Source organism: Poecilia formosa, unplaced genomic scaffold, assembly GCF_000485575.1.
Source record: "Poecilia formosa unplaced genomic scaffold, Poecilia_formosa-5.1.2 Scaffold21, whole genome shotgun sequence".
Classification (NCBI taxonomy): domain Eukaryota; kingdom Metazoa; phylum Chordata; class Actinopteri; order Cyprinodontiformes; family Poeciliidae; genus Poecilia; species Poecilia formosa.
In genome coordinates this window covers 1,537,721-1,556,406 of record NW_006799960.1, presented here as the reverse complement: position 1 = coordinate 1,556,406, position 18,686 = coordinate 1,537,721, and the positions used below count along the sequence as shown (strand labels likewise).

The following is an 18,686-nucleotide window of genomic DNA, read 5'->3' as shown; positions in this document are numbered from 1 at the left end:
TTGATCAGTGTCAAACTTTTAATTTGTAATCATGACTCCCTGTTTTCCTGGGCTACAAATAAGACCCGAAACAGAAGCACATTTCAAAATGGGAAATAAACAAGAACATACCATTCTACTATAGATAAGGTATGTTGATCTTAATAAGATAGAGGAATAAAACTTATAGCTGAAAATTACAGATAATTACAAATGTTTGAACGGTGACAGACAAGGTTGGAAGAGGACCAAATGTTGTCTTGTAAGCACACATTTTGAACAGGATATTAAGGAAGATAAAGAAAAATATCCAAAGGTCCCAAATTTAGACGCATCATCTCATGTGTAAACATGGTAGTGGCAACATCATGCTGTGGAGGTGCTTTTCTTCAGCAGGGACATAGAAAGCTGTCCTGAGTTGATAGGAAGATTGACAGAGCTACATAAAGGTGAATCCTTGATGAAAATCTGTTCTTCCAGATTCACCTTCAGGCAGAATACTGAACTTAAACATATTACAATGAAATGGAATAGATAAAAACGCATGCAGATAAAACGCAGCTCTAAGTCCAATTGAGCTACTGTGGATAGACTTGAAAATTATGTTTACAAACGCTCTCTGTCCAATCTGACTGGGCTTCTGTTATTTTGAAAGGAGCAATAACCGAAAACTACCGAAAATCAAAGCATACCCAAAAGGAGTATACAATCAGTAAAACCCTTTAAAAACAACGTATTATGTATCATATAAAACCCAAATAAAATACGTCGAAATTTATGATTCTAAACGGAGTAAATTTTAAATGCTGCTGGACGATGGATTTCAGACAGTAAAACGAAATAATAACCGATGGAACACACTGTTTACATTATATCAAGTAATACAGAAGCGGGAAGTATCACATAAATGTTTAAATACCTCACATTCATATATTCAGTCTTATCAAGCTAATACTTCATGCAGATTTATGATTATTAAAGAAGGAACAGTGCTAACTTGGACAATAAGCCTAGAAAAATATAAGTCAATGCTGTACCTTTCGTGTTAATAGAACAGTGAATGTTTTACATCCGGTGTAAAACCCTACGCAAGAAGCAGAATAGCCAATCATCGCATCCGGCTCAACCTTTGACCAATAACAAGCCTTCTATCTAGCGGAAGTATTTCCAAGTTCCGTCTTCTCCGTTGTTGCTGCTTCCGTCGACATTTTTTTTTAGTTCTACAAAGTCCATTCATTTTCTTGGACAAACTGTAGCCTTGTTTTAAGGGATTTTCTGCTCTTTTTCGGCTGTTCCGGGATGATTGAGCCTTTGAAGAGAGCCGGCGACATGGCGGTGGTTCCCTCCGCCATGAAGCGGCCCCGGATGGAGCTGGTGGCGGCGGCTCAGTCCCAGCAGCTCGTGGCAGCGGTACGAACCATAGCTGCTGCTGCGTCCTCATATCTGCTTCTTTTACATAAATGATACTTGCATTAGCTTTTCATAGGGTGATTTAAAAGCAGTTACTGAACACAGAGATTGTTTAAAAATAAATTATATAGAAGATGACTGGTTAGTTAAGCAGGAAAATATCTAAAACAAAAATACATCGATATGTTTGATCTAAACTGTTCAGTTGTATGCCTTACATGTCACACATGCGATCAGTTCAATACATTTAGGCATTAATCATGATCACCTGGATATTGACTATCACCCTAAGCAGTAATAATCTGTTATAAAGCGTGTCTTTACATAATTCAAGTCTTACAGAGTTTTAAAGTCAATCAGACTTTAAAATTGTTCTAGGGAACCACTAAGTCTGCTTATGATTGCTTAATTAATGAGGTGATTTCCTTTTATCTAATGTATTATCTTCACTGAAACATTGTCAGTTTGCCTTCTTTGGAAATAATTTTTTTAATCAAAAGTACAGCAAAATGTCAGTACATCCTTTTTGTGTTTGCATCATAATGAATTAGACGCGTGTGATGCAGAAACCATAAATGTTTGTGCTCCCGTAGGGCCCTCCACGGACCTCCAGCCTGCAGGCCCCCATCATGCTGATGTCAGGCCACGAGGGTGAGGTCTACTGCTGCAAGTTTCACCCCAACGGAGCCACGCTGGCCTCCTCAGGATTTGACAGGCTCATACGTGAGTAACTGCCAAAAGTTAAACTCCATCAACCAGTGGACCAGAGCGCGGCGGCCGACGGACCACTGTTCCTGTCAATAACATATTGTTTGCTTTGTGACGTTGCTGCAGTGATGTGGAACGTCTATGGAGACTGCGAAAACTTCGCCACCCTGAAGGGCCACAGTGGAGCAGTGATGGAGCTGCATTACAACACAGATGGCAGGTGTGGGCAGCTGTCAGAGATGGTTATTCCAATCTCTTATTTGTTTTTTTATTTTTTTTTTTATTTTAGAGAAATGTTTGCTGTAAACGTTTATAAATTCCTCTTTTGGCAGTGATATGTTTTTATGTATTTCAGCTTGTTGTTCTCGGCGAGCACAGACAAGACCGTGGGCGTGTGGGACAGCGAGACCGGTGAGAGGATCAAGCGTCTGAAGGGCCACACCTCTTTTGTTAACACCTGCTATCCGGCTCGTCGGGGGCCCCAGCTAGTGTGCACTGGCAGTGATGATGGGACAGTGAAGGTGGGTGTTTAAATAATCCATGTGACAGCTCAGTTGCTTTCTATTGAAATGAAATGCATACCCGACCACATTTTTGCACTTTAAAGTCGGTCATAAATTAAATGCGAGTGCTTTCTGTCGCATTACAGCTTTGGGACATCCGCAAAAAAGGGGCCATCCACACTTTTCAGAACACATACCAGGTGCTGGCCGTGACGTTTAATGACACCAGCGATCAGATTCTGTCTGGAGGCATCGACAATGACATCAAGGTACTAAAATCAAAGATATTAAACAATCCTAAACATGGCTGCACTGACAATTAAACATTCAGTATTAATGATAGAAAGTAATGCATTTTTAATTTTGTTTTTTGTTTATTTTTACTTTTCAAATTGAATTTTAATGTGAACTGCGTTATAGTGAGGCTGCACAACAAATGCAGGATTTGCTCGGTTCTAAATTCCAAATGCCATGTTATGTTTTAATCAGATGGAGTCTCACTTAATTAGTTCCCCACACCTGACTCAGACGACGAGGCGTAAAACGTTAAATGTCACAGACACTTTTAGAAGAATAGCAATGATGGATGAGAAAAAAAGAGAGAAAAATGTGAGTTTTTGTACACCGATATCATCCTCTTCAGTAACGGGCCGCTATGGTGCCTTAGTAAATGGATGAAAAATGTAAAACTTGATTTGTTTACATTATTTAAAACGGAAAACCGTCAGTTATTCAAACTGCTTCAGAATTATACAATATTGTTAAAGTTGGAATAACGTGAACTATAATCAACAATCGCAGTTTTTTTTGTTGTTTTTTTTTTGTTTTTTTAGTGAACATTGAGCTAAACTATTCTTTTTTTTGTTTGTTTTTTTTGCATCTGTCGTGTTTTCACCTCTGCTAAGCAGAGAAGAGCGGGTTCTCCTCACCTTTCTCTTGGACCATCTGGCAGATAAACAGCCATAATTACTGCACAGATGTTGCCTTTCGTTTACGTGACTGAAGGTTTTGTTATTTTTAACGAGGGACGCCGACCTCGCAGTGCTCTATAACTGGATGCAATTAAAAACGCGATCCTAATGGTCGCACTTTTGGTCGAGCTCTCGGACCCATTTTGCGTTTTAATGACGGCGGCATTAAAACGTATGAAGGAAAGGCATCTGTTTTTGGAATTAGGCCTCAATGAAAACAAGTTTATGTGTCCAAAGTGAAGTCGGGTTACTAAAACTCTGTTATGACCTCGTTGATGTGCTAATTTAGAGAAATGAAGTCATGACCTACTTGTTGTTGTTGTTTTAAAACAATGTTGCCCTAATGAGAATGTTGTCTCTCAGCTACTGTCTACTCCTTGATTTTTCACTTTTTGTTACACTGAATATTTCTAGATTATTTTGTCTTGTGAGGTAGAAGTGTGGCAGGCATATTTCAGCCAGCTGACCGGCAGATGAGAAAGAGGCTAAACTATGTTACTCTGTGCTCCAAACAGCCACAGGGTGAGTCCTAACCCTAACCTCTGGTGACTCTTGGCACTTTCTCTGGTTTCATTAAACAAACTTTAAACTGAAGGATGTAAATAACTGGGAATTTTAATAGTTTTTGAATGTAACAATTTATATGTAGTTTTCAGTTCTTACTTGTTATTTTTATGTGGTCTTCATCAGGCTTCCCGAACATTTTGTTTCAAAGTACTCCTTTAGACTGTGGCTGATTTCGTTTCATTCTCTATTCATTCTGTGCCACTGCGAATCACAGCATTGTGTACTATTGCGAGAAAAAAAAAAAAAAGGCCACATGTGTTATTTCTTCAAAGAAATGTAAACATGAACTTGGGCGAGTTGAAATAATTTTGGTCCAAATAGAACTATCCTGGAGGGTAAAATAAGAAGTGGTCGGTTGCATGTTGTGCTCTCTGATCTTTTTTCCTCTAATTGCATGTTTTTTCCTGGGCTACCCATCATTACTGGAAAAAGTGACAAAGCAGCACTTTGAGGCCCTGTCAATACTCACTGTAATCCTCTGAGGAAATACAAAACAGAACAGCCGGTAGAATTTTAACTCTTTCAAAGTTAAAATTGAAAGAGTTAATTTTAACTTTCAATTTAAATTGCAGGTTTGTCTGAATTTCAATTAGTTTAATTCTATCGAAAAGAAAATATTATTTTTCCGGTATGCGGTTGGCCCTGTTGAGTGAAGTGTAACCGCCCTGGAACTAAACGGAGCAAAAACAGGTCAACTTTTGAGAGATTCCAGAAACTCTGTGGGTATTTTTAGAAGAAAAAAAAAAAAAAAGTTTGACAATCCCACCGTTTTCTCCGACTCCTGCTGATGCCCCTTTATAGCTGTTGGTTTTTACCACCATGACTCGGTGCACGTTTCTGAGGCGTTTCTCTGGCACCTCAAAAACGTGCACTATCTCCACCATCTGCATCAGATGGCCTACTTTAAAGCTCTCTGTGTGTTCTTTGTGAAAACCGTTTCTCAACCCACTCTTTGTGCAGGTGTGGGACCTGCGTCAGAACAAGCTGATCTACAACATGCACGGCCACGGCGACTCTGTGACCGGACTCAGCCTGAGCTCCGAGGGATCGTACCTCCTGTCGAACTCCATGGACAACACAGGTGGCGTTTGGGTTTCTTGTGGCTCAAAATGTGGAGGATGAGTTCTGTTGCTTTAGAACTGCGCGTCTTTCACACAGTGCGGATCTGGGACGTGCGACCGTTCGCGCCCAAGGAGAGATGCGTGAAGATTTTCCAGGGTAACATTCACAACTTCGAGAAGGTAATCCTGATTTATTAGCAGGTAAAGCAGGTCAAAGAGTTCATTAATTAAACACTAAAACTAGGAAGTTTTTTCACACTGATTAGGCTTCATTCAGCTGTTTTGTAATTAGAAACCCATCATTTAGTCAGTAAATGCTCGAACTAATTGCTGCTCTGAATGAGTCGCAGATCACCTCTCATTGCTAATGCAGCCTGTTGCGTGTTTTGCTCTTTGTTCAGAACCTGCTGAGGTGCTCCTGGTCCACTGACGGCAGTAAGATCGCAGCAGGTTCAGCTGACAGGTAACAAACAAACCGCCAGACAACACCGTAAATCGTTTCTTGTACTAGCAACGACCTTGAATTACGGAATAAAGTAGAACTATTGAGTCAACAATAAAGGCTTTTTCAGAGCATTAGATGAAATTTTCAGAATCCAAAATCAACCTGCACGTGAGTAGGAACAGAATGTTTGAACTCTCAGGGATTTTTCAGTTCAGGAAATTCTTTCCTTTTAACATGAATTTGTTCACCTTTGTAGACTACTGTAGCTTTAAGATATGCATACTTTATACATGTATGTTGTCTCAATTACTTCATTATTGGTACTAATGATTTGTCCATTGTATCTATTGAGAAACCGACTTAAATTATCTGATTCTTGAACTCAAAGTGTGAGATGCTTGCAGCTCTAATGCAAAGCGCTTTGAGTGGTCAAAATGACTGGCAAAGCGCTATATAAGTTCAGTCCAATTACCATTTACTAACATCAACCCTACACTTTGTTTTTAAGGTTGGACATTAATATTCAAAACTAACGAAAGTTTTCTGTTTAAACTCATATTGAGGAGGTGTCACCACTAAAAAGCACGCCACACCTTTCAGATTTTTATATCTAAAAAAATTTCAAATTTAATTTTCTTTTACATTCAAAAATGTGTCGTTCTATCATAATAATCAAATAGGATGTGATTGTAACGTGACAATAAATAAAAATATTCTGACTGTATTTTCCAGTTTGATATGTCTGCACAGACATTATGAAAAAGCTACTAAATGGTAAAAAAAAAAAACGATTTAGATGAGAGACCTTTCCGAATTTTTTTCTCTTCCTCTGTAAAGTTGCCTTTCAAAGATGGCGGACAGACTTAAAAACACCAGGGCAGATTCTGTAAAGTGACTCTTTCTGCTGCTCTGTCTCCTCTCCCAGATTTGTGTACATCTGGGACACCACGTCCAGACGGATCCTGTACAAGCTGCCGGGTCACGCCGGCTCTGTCAACGAGGTGGTCTTCCACCCAGAGGAGCCTGTCGGTGAGTGAGTCGCTCAGCTGCTGTAGCTTATAGAGCAGAAACCTTTGAAGCATCAAAGACGTGTTTATCTTCCTCTTTAGATCCCAAGCTAACCCCAAATGCAGTATTGATATAGCTTCTAAATGGATAAAATCTGTTAATTTTATTGGGCTGCTCATCTGTTTTCTCTCTGCAGTGCTGTCTGGCTCCAGTGATAAACGTCTGTACATGGGAGAAATTCAGTAGAGAGTGTGTGTGTGGATGTTTGATTGTGTGCGTGTGTGTGTGTGTTTGTGAGCGGCCTGCCTCGGAAGTGTTTTATGGGCACTGATGGAGTTTATTTTACATGCTTCGTCTCGCCTCAGAACAGCCTCAGGATGAACTTTATTACCATCAGTCAGCCTCAAAAATGGCCCTTTTTTTCTTTTTCTTTTTTCTTTTTTAACTTTGATTTATTTCTTTTTTTAAAATAAACTTTTGGTATTCAGTAAAAACAACTCTTGTCATATCATTTTGTTTCTAGTGTTTTACTATCATGCGGGGGAGAAGATTTACATTTGTCCTGGTTACCATTTAAAACAGACCCAGCTGTTTTTTTTTTTTTTACAAAGGGATAAAAAAAGCTGCTGCTATGGGTTTTGCTACATTTTTTTATTCTTTACTTCTTGAACATTGAAATAATTTTCAAACAAGGAAAAGTAGGAGTAATTATAGCATGTTGTTTTAAGCATTTTGAGGCTTAGGAGTTTTTGGAGTCTTCATGCACACAGTAAATCGTTTTCTGCTTCACATATTTTGGCCCTAGAAATGATCCTGCAGCTTTTCCCAATAGTTACAGCTTTCCTATAAATATTTTACAATCCTTCAGTGATTATGTGATTACCAGTTTCACAATGCGCTGTTGTTTTGGAGTGTATTTTGTTTTAGAGAACATTTTTGTTCATAGTTTGGGGAAAAAAACAAACAAGCTTTAATATATATCTGAAGAAGGCTTCCTACTAGGTTTCTCCAGGGATTTTATTTGGGTTGCTGTTGGAGTGTTTGGACACTTTCTTTTAAGGGATTTCCAGTCCATACATCACCAAAACAACATTCTCAACACAAAGTTGATCTTGTTGCTACTGTGGGTTGGACTCCGCCAGAACTGCTCCTTGTCTCCAGTCGTGTTTGAGGTGAGCATGGAGAGGTTCTAGAGGCATAATGAAGAGTGTCGGGTTAAAGAAACCCAGGGTCTCTTTTTGCAGATGATGTCACTGTTGTTGTATTCCTACCGTGACCTTCAGGGTACATTGGAATCGGTTTACAGCTCGATGAGAAATGGTCCAACACCAGAGATACTCTGTAAACTTTTGGTCTCTGAGAATCTCTCACCGTGTTTCTCAGTGTTCTGTGACCAAAAAAAAAAAATAAAAAAATCCAGTTTTATATCACTAAGAACTGAATGTGCTGACTAAGAAACGAGGCTCTGCTCCAAAATCGGTGCCTTCAAGGATAGAAATCTAAACCAGCTGTTGACCATGTTAGTCTGATGGCTTGCTACCATGGTTACTGGTGCGGTACACAAAGTGGGACTTAACCTCAAATCAAGAGCCAGATGGAAACTGGGACACGTCTGGATGTTTCAACAGGACGGACTTCTAGAATAGACAAGACTTTGACCTGGCTGAAAATCTGTGGCCCTTATGCTGAAATGACAGAAATATGTTGTGTATAAACCTTGTTAAGACACATAAGCGTTGGGTTGAATGACGCTAGTATGTAAATTGTTTGTTCGACTTTTTTCCTAGCCTGAAACACACATGTGGGACCCAAATGGAGTTAAGCTAGGCTACATGGCCCTATGGTAGCTATGTAGGTTAGCCATCACACATTAAACATGTTTAAAGATATCTTAGACCAATATCTTTAAACATGTTTGAGCTTATATTGTGAATGCCTCTTTAAGACTTAACTGCTTAATTGGTTTTGCAATATTCGATGTTAAGCTTTTAATCATAATAATGAAGTAGAATAAAAGGAACATGCTGTGGGCCTAGTCCAACTAGGTGTGAAGAGAATTCACATGAATTGGTTGGTGCCAAGGTCAGATTCAAACTTTTAAAAAAAGTTTTAGTGAAAATCTAGAAGCGTTTTGAGAACTTTTGGTCAAAGCCGCATTAGAAGTAGGAGCATATGTCAGGTTAAGTTGACAAGACATAAACCTCCGTATATCATTCCATAATTTCTTCCACAAACAATTTTAATAAGGGAGGAAAAAAACCTAAAACAGAAAAAAAAAAAACCTATTTAATGTGCCCGAGTCTCAGCTACATCATGCGTGCATTATAAAACCAGAGGCCAGTTTTCTTAACGATTATGTTCACTGTTTGTTCACTTTATGAACTAACGTGTACAGACTGGATGTAATAACTCTATTACATGGTGGGTGCTGTTTTCCATGCTCATAAAGCGGTCATTATCTACCGCCCGTGTTTGCTGACTTAGCCCACTTTATTGGAAGGAGGCATGTCTTGAGGTCTGGCAGAAATGAACCACGGCTGTTAAAGTGTGCCTTTTATTTCCCCTCTGAACAATAATCACAAACTGGACTCTCCTTGGTTGGGAATCCACACTGATGTCGACGACAACACACTGACTCGCTCTTCGCATTTGGCTGAACCTCTTTAATCACTTTGTGATCTCTTAAATTGTGGAGTATTATATACATTTTACTTTTCTGAGATCTACATCGTGCTCTAATGTCACTAAACATACCCGGAGTGTTGCTTTGACTCATTCATGCATGTTTGAGAAATCCTTGAATCTGACGCCTTAACGGCTGGTCATACAATGCACCGCCTTTTTATGCAAAGCTCTGCCTTTGAGCTTCAGCCTCCAGCCAAGCTCCATCAGACTAGCGCCAGCAGCAATTAGCAAACACCTGGTGGAGCTTTTGCATCTGCTTAGCTTATATTAACTACAATGCCCCTAAATGTGGTTCTGAACGGCATCAATGGACATCTTGGAGAAGCATTGTTGGGATGATGCAATGAAGGGGGAATGTCAGAAATGGAGTTTATTTTTTTTAGATAGGCACCAGCCATCACACGTCCTTGCAAGGGTAAGCAGATATAGACGATTGATGGATGGGTGGACTTCATCCTCAATGTTTTGAGGTGGAAAGGTATTGCGCATCATCCTAAAAACGCTTGCTTAGTATTTTTATTCAAATCAATTTATAGCTAACAACAACAAGGATTCAAGGAGCAATAGAAGGCAAACAGATCCAGATTTAAAATTTTAAATCAGTGACATACACACAAATTCAGTCCTAATTATTGCAGCCTTCAGTCAGGTAACTAAAGGAAGGATTTATGGATTACAGCATCATTCTTGATAATAATCTGAAGGTGGAACCGAATTGGATTTTTCAGCAAGAGATTGATGCCAAACACACAGACATGGAAACTCTGAGCTGGTTTCAGGGAGCAAAAAGAAACCCATTAGGCGGCTGACCAGGTCAGCCAACGGACTTTGCATTTGGAAGCCAAATGCAAATCTATGTAATGAACTGACTAAAGAGCGTGGAAGAGAGACAGAGCCTTCAGAACTTGAGAAGAGTTTATGTGGACGAAATGGACGACCAATACATGTGATCAGCTTCTCTGCATAGGAAACATCTTGAAGTGGTCATCCACTAGACAGAATTTTTTTTGCTAATAATTAGTGTTATTAATGACTGTCATATTACACATTAATGTCTGGACTATATTGTATTGATTTCTTATATGTGTAAATTGTTTGGCTGTTGCTGCCATATCGCAATAGGATAAATAAAAGTATATTAAATGTGAAAAAGTTTACTGCTAGTGTGATCGGCCTGTCCGCTCTTAAACTCATAACAACCAAATATACACAAGAAACTTTCTAGGAGCGTTATAGGTGAAAGGGGTGCCCAGTATCCACCACTCTCCCTGGTGTCTGTAGTTCTTTTGAACGCCCCTGCAGAAACCTCACAGCTCCTCATGGGGGGGGGGGCTCGCGGTGACTGTGGGCCCCCACCCCCTCATTCCGCTCCCTCTCTCTGCCCCCCGGCTCCTCCTGCGCTCGCCCCGGCACCGATTGTTGACAAAAGACGCTGCGAGACGGAGACGTTGGAGGCCAGAGCCGGTGCTGGTGAGTAGATCTCCCCGTTAACTTGATTCTTTATTATTATTTTTTTTAGCTTCTCCTAGCAGAGCGGGATCCCAGCGGGGAGAATGGGATGGAAACCCGCCGTGGAAGGAGGAGTCCGGGCGGGCTGCTTTGTGTCCGCGGCGGAGGAGTCGACCGTTAGCCGTAGTGTTAATGCGGGGTCGGTCCCCTCCTCCCCGCTGCCTCCCACCCCTCCGTGTGATCCGGTATCATATGATGTTCATTTCAGTCTGCAGCCTGGGGCAGATTGTGACAGCTTTCCGTCTCTCTTTGTGCCTTTGTGTGTCTCCCCCTTCTCCGGAAGGTGTGGCCGAGGTGATTCGGAGTCGGACGGACCTCGCAGCAGCAGCAGCAGGCCGGTGTGAAGCGGACTCCCCCAGCACCTCCTTCCTTCTCATCACCTCTCCCTTTTCCTCCCCCTGAAAACATTCCAGCGACTGGAACTGTGTAGACAAAAGCGGAGGCTAGAGATGGATCAGCCACTGTGAGTGGAAGCGCCGGAGGAAGCGGCTGCGGTGGCGGCGGCCTTGTGCAGGTCTGTTCATCCCGGGAATGGTGTGAGCTGAGACGGGAAGGCAGTCTGGATCTGACCGGGGACTCGTCGTTTCCCCGGAGCCTCCGCGGCTCCAAGCCGCGACCCGAGCCCTCCAAAATGGGGAAGTGTGACGGCAGATGCACGCTGTTGGTGATCTGTTCACTGCAGCTGGTAAGTGAGCATGCTTTGATACAGAGCCGGTCCAAGACTGAATGGGGCCCTAGGCACATATTGTAACCAACATAAGTCTCTACTAATGTTCCTTGACTATCACTCAAGTTTAAATCCCTGCATTTCTCCAAATTACATTTAATTTACACCAGATGTATTAACTCTTTAAACTCTGATAAAAATAAACAGTTGTAGGAAAATCTTATACTTTACAAACTATGTTTTTTAGATGCTTTGACAAAATATCTAAATATTGATATAGTTACATTAATATTACATTAAGCGTTCAACAATATAAAGTTGACGTTTTTGCTTTTTCTATCTAATTTGAAGTTAAATCAGGTATAAAACATACATACTGACCCATAATATAATTTTGTACTTGAAGTAACGCCATAAAGCATTTCATATTTACGTTACTTACTGTATGACTCTGTTAGACAGTTTTTTTTTAAAGGACATAAAATTTGAAAAAAATTTCATGTTCGGTAGTAATCATTCCAACATTAAGAGTTTGCATTTCATGAGGAAACTGTTTCTTGAAAGTTCACACTGCCATCTTTGAATTTTGGGTAACACTGGCACTTTTCTTCAGTTGTACTTAGATCCTCCACTAGAGGGCATATCATTTGATATAGCAGGTTTTTGAGGGAAATTACTTCTTTTTTTTTTAAAGATGCAGAGGTCTCAGAAATTCATCCATCAAAACTGATACATCTAGCACAACAGGTGTTTGTATTAATATGTTTTCCTGTTGTCATAGATTTAATTAGTTTTCTTGTTTTTGAGGTAGAAAACGCAGAGTGAAACCATGCTGGCTTACTTTTACTACATTAATCTGTTCCACGTGTATTTTAAAACTTGTTACAACGTGACTACATTGATTCACATGTAATATTTTACATTAAGGACCAGAAGTTTTGTTTTGCATGATTAGCACTGATAAATCACCCTCGTTTGGGAGCCCTAAGCAGCTGCTTAGTTCACTTTTTGCCTTGGGTCGGCTCTGTTTTAATACATGTGTGTGTTTGTGTGTCCACAGCTGAGACTGCCTCTCTAACCACCAAGATATAATTAGAGTGGCGTGCTACAGACACACACATTGTAATCAGACATTTTTGTCCAGCCTCCCTGTACAGTCACACACTCTCACACACACACATAGCTTTTTAGCTGCAGCTGCTGGGGCGCCATCCCACATTACAGGCGAGGCTGTGGTTCCCTGAAGGAGAGGGAACAGGGTAGCCTCTGCATGTTGGTGTAGGCAAAATCATGTGAATCTTTAGAAGAACTCGCCCATGAACGTACGGGGCCCTAAACGGAATATAATTAGGGGCCCTACTTCCTGTTAAGGTCACCAGGCACCACAGCACCATTAATGTGCCATAAAAAGTGTCCGAGATCAAATTTTTTTCCCCGTGTTGTCCATTTTAACACTATAGTTTCATATTTCCTTACCGCACCAACAATAAAACTGATGGTGTTGATACAGTGGTAGAATGATAATTAATAAAGAGCATGCTAAGGATGTTGTAGAAAATGTTGTTTCTATTACTTGTTTGTAGGCCTGTCACAATAAACAAATTGATTAATCACAAGATAAACTAAAGCAAACTCAATCATTTTCATTTGCTCGATTTGTCGTTTTTCTCTTTACTCTCTCCTTTTTTCCCGAAACTGGTGTTCAGTCTGATGCTTTGGTTTCATTTATCCCTTTTTTGAAAGACAGTTTTGTCTACGGACACTTCAGAATTCATTTTAGTTGTCGTTTCTGTTGTTTTGTTTATTTGTTTTGGATATTTAAAATGTTTTCCAGTTCCAATGCGTGAATGTTCATCAAAATTTTAAGTTTATTGATCTTTGAGAAAGTGTTGCATTATTCTTCCATTGTTACTATCATATTAGTTGGAAATTGTCTGAAAATACCAATATTATCATTTATCGCAATAAGTTTTGGGACATTTTATCGTCTGGCAAAATTTGATATCGTGACAAGCCTACTTGTTTGGCAAGTATATTTGGCAAGACGTTGCCATTTTAATTGGTTGTAATAGAAAACTGTCATTCATGGAAACAGATAGATGTATAAATGGAAAACTGAATTACTCGAAATGTCATTAATATTTAAAGCTTGATTAGAAATTAGCCTCATTCTTGTTAAACATTCTACACATTTCAGGTTTTCAGAGCCCAGATATCTTCAACGGCTCCTACTGGTCTGGGGCAGCAGCCCAGCTCGACTATACGAAAAATGGCCAAACTTAACCAGCTTACAGTCACAGAGAGATATAACATTAACAGGCACCACGACGCCTGTTAATGCATAATCAACACATACCCTGCATCACTTTGCTGCCATCTAGTGGTTAAAGTTATGATAAATTCTACCTGATTTAGCTAATTTACATAAACTTTTGCATAAACTTTACATAAATTTTTGCATAAATTTGCATAAACTTTTGATGGATTTAAAATCCCTGTGACAGCAAAAGTATTGTTTAGGTTTTATGTAATGCAGGTAGTAAAGTGTTAAGACATTCCTTTTATAATGTTTAAGACATGGTGTGAGTGTGCCTAGCAGCCTCGTTAGAGCTGCTCATTGTGGCCATTGTTTGCTGTGCTGATGAGTTTTTGTGCTGCAGAGGGATTTGGCCCATAGATTCTCATTAGTTTGGCCCAGCTATTTTTTTTTTTATTTTTTTGTAAGGGGTGGTCCTTTTTACAGTCCCTGGACTGGCTGGTGCTCCAGGCAGTTTCCATGGTAACAGCTGCGGCAGCCTCGCGCATATGTGTGTCCCTGTCACTCTGTGCGTGTGTGATACCTTGATTAAGTGAGGACGCTTTATGTCCCTGCGTGCTTTTGATTATCCCTCCACTGACAGGCCTTTGTGTGTGTGCATCTGAACCTCTGTAGGTGGCGGCCCTCCAGAGGCAGGTGTTTGACTTTCTGGGCTACCAGTGGGCTCCCATCCTGGCCAACTTCCTGCACATTATGGCCGTCATCCTGGGGATGTTTGGCACTGTGCAGTTTCGCTTCAGATACCTCATTTTTGTGAGTGCCACGTACCCCCCCCCCCCCACCGCCCCTATCAGCATCCTACACTGAACTGATTTAATTTCATAAAAGCACTTTTGATTGGGTCTTTCTGGCAGTATGCAGTATGGCTGGTCCTGTGGGTTGGATGGAACTCCTTCATTATTTGTTTCTACCTGGAAGTGGGAAACCTGTCGCAGGTAAACGCATTCAATTCTGTGAGAGTCCATGTGTTACTCTAATAAAAGCCTATTTCACTACTTTTTATATAATCTATTTTAAGAAAAAAAATTGAGTTTTGCGTCACTTGTTTCAAATCAGTTTTTCAGGTTAAAAAAAGTCATAGAGTTCAGATTATGTGCTATGTTAAGAAACCAAAATTCCTTTGAGAAAGTGAGATGATTAGGGTAGAAAAAATGAGCAGAGCTTGTGCTACAACTGTTTCACCTTTCAGTATCGCTGTCGTGACACCAGAAAATAATCGATATCAGTAATGCTTCAGTCCATAATAGATGAGTTGGGCCAGCCTCCAGCATCACCGTTGTGATTTCCATAAATACATTAATCAGTTATCTCAAAATTCAAAAAAAAAATTTATCTTTTATCTCCTCTGGAAATAGTCACAATTCTACCAGGAGAAATTGAATTAATCTGCCATGAACATAGATTCACTCTTTTCACACGGTGTTAATTTTGGTAATAATAAACTGTCATCCTTCATTTCAAACCCAATGACTAAAACCAGGATAGAAATTTCTGTAAACTAACAACATGAGACAAAAATATAGTCAGAAATAATTGTAGTTGTTTCTGAAAATCTGAATGAGTTAGAAAAACATAGTCACCGAGATTTAATCCTGGGCAGTAGATAGTGAATTATGTGATACACATATATGTGTCTTAGCGGCAACATGATACTTGCCTAAACAGTATAAAATTGATAATTTTCATTCGGGTCAAACAAACCTAATGGTGATGTTGTGTATCTACTTTTGAAATTTGACAATTTCAGGTTTTGAATGGGCACAGTTTGACTTAAAATTTCAGAGTTCCTCTGCTTTAACAGTTTCTAATTTAATAAAGAATGTAGTCTGTCTTTTGTAAACAATGGTTTGCTGTGTAGCTTTAAGATTTCCTTCTTGCATAGAGATTGCACCTAAGTAAAGAAGAATTAGAGCATGTTTAAAGATACCAGACCTCTCCCTCCAGTCTTTAAAAGTCTTTTACGTCTGAAGACTGATTGGTGCTCTGAAAGTCCCTTTTTGTTGTGCGGAGAAACATCTCTGACCAATCAGACGCTTTCCAGGACAGGGACTTTCTCATGACTTTCAACACGTCCCTCCATCGTTCGTGGTGGATGGAGCACGGCCCCGGCTGCCTCGTGACGCCAGTGCTGGACTCTCGGTTGGCCCCCGACGACCATCACGTCATCACGGTGTCGGGATGTCTCCTCGACTACCAGTACATCGAGGTGTTGAGTTCGGCCATCCAGATCCTTTTGGCTGTAAGTGTCTTGACACGAGACTTCCTATTAAAGTTTGCTTCGGCACCCGTTGTTGTTGTCGCTGTTATTTTTCGAAGACTGTTAAACCAAAACGTGCTCTCTGACTGGAATGTTTCCAACTTCTCAACAGCTCTTCGGCTTCGTGTACGCCTGCTACGTGAGCAAAGTCTTCCAGGATGACGAGGACAGCTGTGAGTGCTCCCTGGGGGTCTGCTAGTGTCGTGACAACGGTATCGGGTCGACTCGTTCTGCTGCCGAGGATGTTCTTTTTCGGGAGGGGTGGTGGCGGTGGTGGCGCTCAGTAGGTTTTGGGTGTGAGAGAGATGCCATCTCATTGTTGTCTTCTCTTGCGTGAGTCATGCTTAGAGATCTGAGTGCGCAGGATTCCCTCCGGGTGATCTGAGCTCCCCGTCTGTGGGTAGCATTACGTGGGCTGGAGTACTCCCACCGCCACAGCGGCTGTCTGTCGGGCCGGCCATCTGTGGGTCTGGCGGGTCTTTCTCATCGGAGTTTAATTCTCACTCTATGAGACACAAAAATTGGTGTATGACGTAGCACGTATGATTGATGTTCTTTTTCTGAAGTCTGAAAGGTTTTGCTCTCACATGGATAATGGAAATAATGCCTATCAGCATGTGTCGTCTTCAGCATTACATTTTATATGGATGTTAGTAAATGACCGCATCATCCTCGTGAGTAATTATGACTCATTTATGAGTTGCAGTGCAATGAAAAATATTATACAGTCTGCTTGGTCAGATTGAATGGTTCCTCTGGTAAATCACTTAAATATGGAGCAGACCTAAGTCTATTAACTACTCATGAAAAAACGAGAGAATAGAAAACACACCTTTGAAGGAAAGCAGATGTGCGATGACCTACTAATCTAGTCGCCTATAGTTTGAGTGGAATGTTCTCTGATTTTTTTCCCATTTTGAGTTATTAGAACTGATTTTGAGTTATTAGAATAAACTGGCTATTGGGCTATTTCATATGGTTTCTCCAGGGAGATAGAGGTCCATTTCTCTGAGACACTCTTAAAAATGGACATTCCGGTAAGGCCATGAGGCCAGAGTCAGAGCGTCAATTAAAAATGTTTTGAAACCTCTGGATCTTTGGCAAGCCAGGCTGGCGGAGGACCAAACGTCATCCTGCCGTCAGGGTCGGGGAGCAGGGTGGTAAGAGAGGTGAAAAACTGCTCAGCTGTTGGGAAAAAAAAGATGCATTTTCTGGTCACAAAATCAGCAACCATCCATTTAAAGGGCCTCTGTGCACAACTGTAGATGTTGCTGTAAATCCAAGATACAGTCAAATGAATTCATAAACTCTCTTATTGTTATAGATTCTGATTAAACTAGAACACTTGGGGATATTGATGTTATATTTCTCTTTCCTTTTTTTTTTTTGCCTTTTCAAGTTGACTTTATTGGTGGATTCGACTCGTACGGCTACCAGCCACCCCAGAAGTCCTCTCATCTGCAGCTACAGCCTCTTTACACGTGAGTCACAAAGTATTCACACATGTTGAACTACTCCACGTTTTCTCACAATACAACCAAAAACGTTAATGAATTTTATTGGGATTTATGTATAACGAACCATCGTAATGGAGTCCATAATTGTTGTGAAACAGAAGGAAAGATAAGCATGTATTTGTATTGTTACGTCCCTTTTGTTCTGTTCTCCCTATATAAAAGCTCAGTTCAGTCGATTTCTTTCGGAAGTCATTTAATTAGTCAACAGAGATACCGGTATAAATCCAGCTGTACCGAGGAGGCATCAGTGATGTAATAGCGAACATTGGAGAGCATCATGGGAATAAAGACGTGGAGATGTTTCTGAACCAGTATGACAAACTTTGGAAAAACTCTCTGCGCTTTTTAACCCATCAACGTGACAAACTTAAACATATATTCATAACTGCAGCAAAAGGTTGCTCTCCAACCTATTGACATAGAGAGGCAAAATACAAATAAAGATCAGAGTTTAGTGGATTCTGTCAAATAAATTTGACAGAATTTATTTGACAGAATAAATCAATTCTATCAAATAATTTATTTGAAAGAAAAAAATCAATGTATAATTTCCCCTCCTGAAATAAGTTATGCACTAATGTGTTTAATTTGAACATATAAAATCATAATAAAATACGCTGTATCTCTTATACCAAAGGGAATTAATTTTGACTATGATTTAATCCTCTCCTCCTCCCAGGGCTGGTTAAGTGTCGGTAGCGCCCCCTTGAGGCCCAAGCCTGAAGTTGTCACTGTGGATGGAAAGAAAGAAAGAAGCGGCAGGTCGCCCACCACCCCACCCCCGATTACACTCACTCGTTTGTGTCGCAGTTTACCCGAGGAACGGACCTTAGACTCCGGAGAGGAGTGGCGGCGTGAGCATGTTTGCGTGTGTCTGTGTGTTTTGTGTCAGAGGAAGGAAAACTGAAATCAGCCCTGAAACGAACGTGACAGAGCTCAGACACGAACCAGCGGTTCCCGGTGCGGAGAGGAGCTGGAGGGAATTCAGAGAAGATTCACCCAAAACTGCCAGCTCTGAGCGCTTCCTCCCGAGTCGAAATGTGTGTGTGTGTGTGTGTGTGTGTGTGTGTGTGTGTGTGTGT

The 18,686-nt window shown here is 40.6% G+C and overlaps 3 protein-coding genes across 6 annotated transcripts in view; 2 read left to right on the top strand and 1 right to left on the bottom strand.

Annotated features, from left to right (window-relative positions):
• The window catches only part of zcchc17 (zinc finger, CCHC domain containing 17), a 4,741-nt gene extending 3,640 nt beyond the window's left edge, over positions 1 to 1,101 (bottom strand). Inside the window, exon 1 of one of the 2 annotated variants that reach the window (XM_007547623.2) lies at positions 1,017 to 1,101. The gene's annotated coding sequence lies outside the window, so the exon portion shown is untranslated. The other variant, XM_007547622.2, reaches the window with a different exon arrangement.
• A 64-nt stretch (positions 1,102 to 1,165) lies between these two features.
• On the top strand, positions 1,166 to 18,686 carry snrnp40 (small nuclear ribonucleoprotein 40 (U5)). Of its 2 annotated transcripts, XM_016669262.1 has the most exons (11): positions 1,166 to 1,389; positions 1,983 to 2,112; positions 2,224 to 2,317; positions 2,453 to 2,618; positions 2,747 to 2,869; positions 5,099 to 5,219; positions 5,297 to 5,379; positions 5,601 to 5,662; positions 6,570 to 6,673; positions 6,849 to 6,901; positions 18,641 to 18,686. In XM_016669262.1, the coding sequence occupies exons 1-10, from the start codon at positions 1,279 to 1,281 to the stop codon at positions 6,896 to 6,898; spliced, it is 1,044 nt and encodes a 347-aa protein (XP_016524748.1). In that variant the 5' UTR covers positions 1,166 to 1,278; the 3' UTR covers positions 6,899 to 6,901; positions 18,641 to 18,686. The 2 variants fall into 2 exon arrangements, with proteins under 2 accessions (XP_016524748.1, XP_007547683.1); XM_007547621.2 differs by lacking the exon at positions 18,641 to 18,686 and having other exon boundaries at positions 6,849 to 7,163.
• nkain1 (sodium/potassium transporting ATPase interacting 1) lies at positions 9,068 to 18,680 on the top strand. Of its 2 annotated transcripts, XM_007547619.2 has the most exons (8): positions 9,068 to 10,807; positions 11,130 to 11,531; positions 14,446 to 14,583; positions 14,685 to 14,765; positions 15,872 to 16,069; positions 16,200 to 16,260; positions 17,487 to 17,568; positions 18,284 to 18,680. In XM_007547619.2, exons 2-8 carry the CDS (start codon positions 11,478 to 11,480, stop codon positions 18,291 to 18,293), a joined length of 624 nt encoding a protein of 207 aa, XP_007547681.1. In that variant the 5' UTR covers positions 9,068 to 10,807; positions 11,130 to 11,477; the 3' UTR covers positions 18,294 to 18,680. The 2 variants fall into 2 exon arrangements, with proteins under 2 accessions (XP_007547681.1, XP_007547680.1); XM_007547618.2 differs by lacking the exon at positions 9,068 to 10,807 and having other exon boundaries at positions 10,827 to 11,531.